This window comes from Helianthus annuus, chromosome 1 (assembly GCF_002127325.2).
Source record: "Helianthus annuus cultivar XRQ/B chromosome 1, HanXRQr2.0-SUNRISE, whole genome shotgun sequence".
Taxonomy (NCBI): domain Eukaryota; kingdom Viridiplantae; phylum Streptophyta; class Magnoliopsida; order Asterales; family Asteraceae; genus Helianthus; species Helianthus annuus.
In genome coordinates, this window is record NC_035433.2 from 56162199 (window position 1) to 56170260 (window position 8062).

An 8062-nucleotide genomic window follows, 5' to 3' on the forward strand; every position below is an offset into this window, starting at 1 on the left:
AATGCAACCACTCAAGTTTTTTTTATTAATTCGTTATTTTACGGTTATTATTTAACAAAATACATTTAATATACAAGTAAATATGTATTTTCATTAACAGATTGTTTTTGTAAAAGTTGTTTTAAAAAATAATTTGTTTTTTTACATTTTGTTTAAACGATCTATCGTTTTTAAAATTTTTCCTTTTTAAAACATTTGTTTTTTAAAATCGTTCTTTTTAAAAGTCGTTTGTCTTTTAAATTTTTTTTAAACACTTAGCTTTTTACCATTCTTTTTAAAATCATTTATTTTTAAACATTTTTAAACAACTCACTTTCGTAAGTCGTTCATTTTTTAAATTTTACAAAACAACATGTATAAAAAACAAAAGAAATGTAAGATTTGAAAAAAAAAACATTCTAATAAAATTTTTGCAAAAGATCGTTCATTGTTCAAACTTTTTTTAAAATGGTTTATTTCTTTTTTAAATATTCCATTTCGTTGGACCGTTTGTTTATTCAAAATTTGTTTTTTTAACCTTTCGTTTATTAAATTTGTACGTTTTTTAGTACCTTACAATTGTTAACTTATTTTTTAAGGTTTTGTTTTTTATAAACGCCCTTTTTTTAATCTAAGTTTAAAAAAATTAAAAAATATTTTTTTAAAGAACAGTATAAAATGAATCGTTTGAAAAGACAAGCAATTTTAAAAGAATGATTTTAATAAATAACCGGTTTAAAAATGAATAATTTTACAAAAACGATGGACGATTTAAAAAAGGTTAAAAAACAAATGTTTTTGAAAAATGGAATTTATAAAAACAAACGCTTAATGAAAATAGATATTTATTTGTATATATAAACATATTTTTTTAAATAATAATCGTGAAAATATCGAAATAATAAAAAAACTTGAGTAATTGCATTAATAATCTCTTAAATATTAACAAAACTTTGTAATTATCAAAAACAACCCATAAGGTGTATAATTACCTAATTACCCTTACACTTAACTTTAAAAAAATAACAAAGCTAATGTTAGAGGTCAAAATCGTTATAAAATGCAATCTCGAAGTCTAATACGTTAAAAGATTTCTTTTTAGACTGAATGAATTAAACTATCTAAACCACAAGGACCAAATCAATAATTTACTCTTAGACCAGACGGTATGGGGGCCGGCTTAGGCCCGGCCTGGCCCGGCGCTAGTCCCTCACACCGCCCCCTCGGCCCGGCTAGTCCCTTTCGGCTGGATCTCGACGAAGTTGACAGGCCACATTTTCAAACATATAGCCGTTACAACGGCTATCTTATTTAATAAAAAAACCTTTTTAACTTTAAATAAATACCCCTTATCTCATCCATTTTTATACCATTTTCTCAATACTTCTCCCATTCTCATCCACTTTTATAAAAAAACTCTCCATCTTTTTTATACAATCATGAATCCATTCAACCCGAACAACCCCAACCTGAACAACCTCAACCCGAACAATCCCAACCCGAACCAACCTAACTTTTTTTCGAGTCCCACTTACACTCCGACTATGGATCCTTCATGGGCGTCTCCCCAATTTACGTTTTCGGGTTTCAAACAATCACCCAACGCCTTCAAACAAATGTCCCAAGTTCAACAAATGCAACAATACCAAGCACTCCAACAATTCATGCAACGCAACTCGTTTGAACAATTCCAATCGCAACCGCAACCCACAGTTCAACTTGACGATGATGATGAAGAAGTCGTCCCCGAATCGCCACCTAAAGAGCTCAAGCGCAAAAAAAAACACGGGGAAGGGGAAGGCGGTTGAAACCGCGCCAAAAAGCGGTTCGAGAGCAAAGCCGAGACAGTGGACAAAAGTAGAGGAGGAGGCGCTAGCAATTGCGTATGTTAAGTCCTCAACTTGCCCGATTGTCGGTATGAACCAAAGTTTATTTTTTTAATTTAAATTTAAAAAGATTTATTTTTTACTTTTACTAATGCATTTTTTTTTAATTTAGGGAACAACCAAACGGGTACTAATTTTTGGAAGGCGACAACGGAAAGATTTAACGGGATTATGGATCAAGGCCCGATGCGTGATATCGATTCCGTCTCGAACAAGTGGCGTAAAATGAACAAGACCATCAATGAATTTTGCGGGTATTGTAACCAAATTTACACTAATCCTCTTAGTGAAAGTAACGACGAGGACATTCTTAACCTTGCGTTGGCTAAATCGGATTCTAAAAATTCAACGCCTTTCCCACACCTCCGAGCATGGAACGTTTTGAAGAAAGAAAACAAATGGAAGTCGGTTCCAAATGAGGTCGCAACCGCCAAACGGAGTAAAACTTACGAGTTCGGAAGTTATAGTGCGGGAGGCTCCACCGCTCATTGTCAAATCGACATAAACGACGACCCGATATATGACGAGGATGTGTTGCCCGTTCACGAGTAACGTCCCCCCAGAAGGGACAAATAAAAAAAAGAGGCGGGCGGAAAGCAAAAAGGGGGCTGCTCGAGTGGAGGGGGCGGCTCGGGGGCGGCTTCGAAAATGGACGAGTTGATAACCGAATACCGTTCGTTCAAAGAGCTCGCGGCCGAAAAATATAGTCACAAGAAAACCGTGTCGGCCGACTATGCTCGAGCGGAAGATTTTAGGATTATGAGGTTGGATCTCGACTCGGTTCCGGAGGATGAACGCGAGGTTTATCGGAGGATGAAAGAGGAGGTTAAGAAAAAATGGACGTCGTAGATTTTTTACTTTTTTAATCGTATCGTTATTTTTTTTTCATTTTTATGTTTACCGTTTCTAGGATTAGTAATTTTAATTTTTAGGAAATGTAATTTTTTTTATGTTATGAAATGAATTTAATTATGTTGTTTTATGTTGAAAGTTTATTTAATTTTTATGAAGTTTTTATTAAGTTAACGAAAAAAAGTTAGAAAATTATAAAATAATTAGGTGGGGTAGGCACATCCTCCACCTCCCTCAAAATGCAAGGAGGCCCACCCTCCATGGGATGGTGATGTGGCACCTACGTGACAGACCATTTTCATGGGGATAGGGCTCTCCATATCCACTAGCCTTAATAAAAAGCAACTGTTTATGACTGTCACCGGACAACGTCTGCAAATCATTAATAACTCAAACAACATCCGTGCGTGCGTGTCTTTGTGTGTTGAGATGAGTCTACTGTACGATCTGACTTCAACTTCACTCTGAAAATTACATATCATCATCATAAAAGCAAAATTAAGAAGTGTAACTATAAATAAAGACTTATGTGAAAGAATGAAATAACAACAAACTGTCAAAATGAGAAAAGACGATGTCATGACATACAAGTTTCACACAGCTCGTGATTAACTACTTCTTTCTTGTCGTTTGTCATTTTAATTTACCCAAGACACCCATCTCTACTTTTCTTTTCTTTTACTTGACTTTCTAATATTAGGCTATCACACTCTCTAAATTGGAGAACCCTGTTGTTTTATTCTGGTCAGACTATGTTGTCTTAACCGGGCCTACGCTGAATTCAGAGTTTGGTTTGGGCGTTCCCCTAGAAAACCATACCGCCGGCAGCCACTTGATAGTCATTGTGCTGCCACAAGAGCATAATTCTCTGGGGTAACACACGGTGGGATGAAAACCCGGGTGAGCTCAGGATAAAGTCTGGCACCTTTGCAAGGAAACTAGAGTCTATCCATCATTGCCTATTCCACAAAAGTAACATAAGTGGTGATTGAACCTGGGCCACAGATGATCGACACCCATCTTTTTACTTAATTAGTTAGTTCAAATATCTGCTTTTTACTTGATAGGATACTCTTAACACGTATGGATAATACATTTAACCAAAAAATAAAAAAATGTTGTATATTTGAACAAAAAGTTTGAAACTTTAAATTGTTGGGTTTCGTGTATAGGTTTTTAAACTTTGGACAACTAAAAATATACAAGAACTTGTCTTGATTAGATCAAGACCGCCATCGGAAGTCCAGTTACAAAACAGTGAAACAAAATGAACCATAGAGAGTTCCAGAAGTTTACACTAAACCTGATTGATCAAGGTGAGATATTGATGTAGCCCAAGTGTAGAAGATTGGGCCATGATATTTTTAGAGGCCCATTATCAAGCTTCTAAGGGTGATTTACGAAAACGAGCATAACTTTGTCTACGGGTATTCGTTGTAGGCATTCGACCAGTTAAATTGAAGCTTTAAACGAGGAGCATGTCGGGTAAGGCCCGTCCAAGTTTCGCCCCAAAAAACACATTCTAATGAGAGTTATAGACACTTTTATGTTTTTTTTCCGGTGTTTTATGCATTTTATTTTTGGGCTTGTGTTTGGCCCATGGCCTTTTTGTGGCCAATTTCGAATTTATGTCTTTATTTATATCTTTCTCATGTAATTCTAATGGTCAGAAATCAATTTTGAGATTAAGCACTTTTGACTTCAAATTCTCTGCCCTTTAGGTTGAATTTTGAGGGTTTGGGGAAGATTATAACTGGTATTTCATTATCGTATCATTCGCTACATCTGTTGGCAACAGAGCCGAATTCCTGGCTCAAAATGCCTCCGAGGAGAAACAGGCAACTCGATGAAGTGTATGAACGGGAGTTGGAACAACGACTTATGGCGCGAATGGATCAACGTTTGGATCAAGTGGTCGATCAGTTGACTGACCTGTAACACCTTGGAAATTTGTGTCAAATTATAGGATAACACGTGTCTGATTAACTTTCAATTATGCCACGTTGTTTGGCGAGAGGGACTATATGTGTAAAATATATGGACGAATGTTGTGAAGGGACCACTTATGTTAACATGCCAAATTATTGGCCTCTGAGTGATGTTTACAGACCGTAAGCCATTAGTGCTTATGGACCGTAAGGCATGATTTTTATTATCACTTAACTCGCTTTTTACCCTACTCGACACTTTGTTTACGACCGTTCAGCCCTGAGGAAGACTTATGCATCTGTACGCAGGCTGACCCGACGCTCCCTTCAAACCAACCAGACCGTGTTTATCTGTTAAACACGCACTGTGAGTATACTCGAACCCTTTTTCGCTTAACACACTTTTGGGTGTTACATACGTTCTTTATCAAAACACAACACACAACACACAACGCAAACACTTTATAAACGCTAACCGTTCCCGCATGTTATACGTGATTAGTTGAATACTTGTTGCTATGTTAGACAGTGATGACTTGCCTTCCGCCTTTAGCAACGATAGTACTATAGTTTGGACTCAGCACCTGTGTGTCAGGGGTTGCTAAGGATCACATACTTTACTTCACGTGTTCGCTTCGGTGAACATGTTTCGCACATACTCTACTCGCGGTCACGTGGTAACTAGTATCATTGTGATAGTTACATGTTTTTCACCCGTTACGTGTTACATGCTGGTTGTGCGTAAACGCTTTTTATACTATATCTATGCAAACTTGTGTACTCACCTTTACTTTATGTATTGACTTTTATTTTAACGTATGTGACAGGTTGATTGGATGTTATGCTGCAAACAAGTTTGGAAGTCTAGAAACTCACCAAATAAAATCTGAGTTGTCGGAACGGAAGTTGTTTTTTAGACTAAATATCTGTAATGATTGTTTTGAATTATTTGTTTAATAGTATGGGATATTAAACCTTATAAATATTGTCATTTAATAGTTGTTATGGATTCTCTTGAACAATCTGTTTCGCTCAGTGCCACTCCCCAAAGATTCCGCTATCGGTTGGGGTGTGACAGATTGGTATCAGAGACATAACTATAGGGAATTAGGTCGAGTCGTATAGAACAGACCTAGTCTACTGTCTAGGTACCCAAAACAGACCTTTCGTACGAACCCACTTGGGGCTTTGTACGAACCCATATGCTGTTATACTCTCGTTCGAACTTGCAATGCTATACTACACCTTCGTGCGAACCCACATGCTACAGCTTCGTACGAAGACGACCTTTCCTAAGGTCGGAACTTATTTCGCCTTTCCTAAGGCTAACACAATGCACACTTTTGAAAAACACTCGCATAACACAACCGAGTGATTGGGTCGATATTAGGTGTGAAAACTAAGAACTCTTGATAAGATCACTCACCCCGCGTATTTTTACTCCCAGCACGAGAAACTTCCGTCGAGTTAGGAGTGATATCCACATCTCAACGGAAATCTCCACCTCTATCTCGTGGTTGTTTAACCACTGTTAGGAGAAAAGTTGTTAAGTTAGGGGTGACACCCGCATCTTAATAACCCGTTCCACTCCCTACTTTGATTTTCAAAGATCTCACCAAAGTCTCAACAGTTCCAATGAGCTGAGTCACGTAGTAACCGGAAGGATGCATGTCGTTCACCGCCAAGTGGTGAGAGCATAGTCTATTAGGCCAAAGCGTGTACTCGAGTTTGTTGTGGATAGTTGAACCACTTTGGGTAGTCAATGTCTAACACCCAGGACACTCTATCGATTTTGAGCCTGCAATCGCTGATTTTACGCCTCATCGATTTTATTATGTTTATGTATCTATACGATCGAAACCATAAAGCGTACGTTTTCGATTTCTCGCTTTCCGCTATCCAAACGCGCACAAATCGCACAACTATCGCAATCTAAAACGCTAATTAATCGCGAACAAACTAAGGAATCTCGTACTCCTCACCTATGATACGCTTATACGCTATACTACTCGCACACGCTATGCTACGCTATATCTCGCAACTCCCGAACGCGCTACGCGTCCTTGAAATGTAGGTGAATACGTGCAAAATATGTGAATTATGTGCTCATACGTGCTTATGTGCCTATGTGTATACGTGCCTATGTGGTTTATGTGCCTACGTGACTATGTGCCTATGTGCTTGACGTGTTACTGAGATTTATGTGAATAATAATAATAATAATAATAATAATAATAATAATAATAATAATAACAACAACGACAACAACACAATAATAATAATAATAATAATAATAATAATAATAATAATAATAATAATAATAATAATAATAATAATAATAATAATAATAATAATAATAATAATAAATATGTTGTGTAAAACGCTAAACTTTTCAAACAAAACCCAATGTAATCGAATCTCACCCCTCGTGCTGGAACATGCAGAAGAACTCTCAGAATGTCTTCTTTCGGCTCACATACTCATCGTACTGCCCAGCGCAACAATGCTAACAAACCAATCGCCTCTCTTGTGGCCAATGTCACACCCCGACCACGTAGGACAACAAACCGTGGCGGAAACGTCGGGGAGTGTTGCAACAGAATAATTGTTTCACAACCATAGATACAAAAATAGTTTCGTTTTATTGATAATATTAAACATTTCATTGTCTTGACACAAAACAAACAAGTTAAATATCGACTATCATTGTTATTATGTCACTAAGGCCTTGTCCAGATCCTATGTGACGCATGCATCCTAGAAATCACATCAAGCAACAACACCTGAAACATATGTAAAAACAAAGTCAGCAAAGAAATGCTGGCGAGTACATAGGTTTTATAAGAGTATCGGAATCATGGCTCGTTTATATGTTGCCGTACATTATTAGACTACAAGAGTCAAAATACAAACCTTGTTTTGAAAAGTGTATTGCAACATAATAAACCAACTCAAATCAAGATGGTTATAGTTTATAAAATATCGTAGCCATGATTCTTAACCCAAAAAAATTTGTTTTAGAAAACCAACTTGTAAAACATCTTGTAAAAACTCGTTAAAAACTCGTATGGTTTATATCTTTTAGAAAACATCGTTGTGTGACATCGTTTCAAAATCGTTTACCCAAGTGAACTAAATAACGCCACGGTATGTAATATGATGAAAACACTTATATATAAGAAGTACCAGCGGCGTATCTACCATGCCTTCATCGCATTACACCCGTCCCGTTATCTAAACACTAACCAAAAACCAATCGTTTACCCAAATCGTTTAACTCGTTAAAATCGTTTCAAAATCGTTAACTCGTTTAAATTTGTAAAAAACTATTTATGGTCGTCTCGCTAACAACATTCAAACCTTCGTGACTCGATCACCTCGCTTCTCGCTTCTCGAATTAACAAACCACCAAAGGGT

General features: G+C 36.8%; 1 protein-coding gene across 1 annotated transcript; it reads left to right on the forward strand.

Annotated features, from left to right (window-relative positions):
- The first annotated feature begins 1704 nt into the window (after nucleotides 1–1704).
- Nucleotides 1705–2417, forward strand: LOC118490199. Its single transcript, XM_035987573.1, has 2 exons — nucleotides 1705–1894; nucleotides 1978–2417. Exons 1-2 carry the CDS (start codon nucleotides 1705–1707, stop codon nucleotides 2415–2417), a joined length of 630 nt encoding a protein of 209 aa, XP_035843466.1.
- Nucleotides 2418–8062: the final 5645 nt, after the last annotated feature.

Bases quoted from the DNA above. Each gene is read 5' to 3' on its own strand.
- LOC118490199 (XM_035987573.1), top strand. From the start codon at position 1,705: ATGATGATGAAGAAGTCGTCCCCGAATCGCCACCTAAAGAGCTCAAGC. The intron at 1,895-1,977 runs GTATGAACCAAA...TTTTTAATTTAG, and splicing joins CTCAACTTGCCCGATTGTCG to GGAACAACCAAACGGGTACT.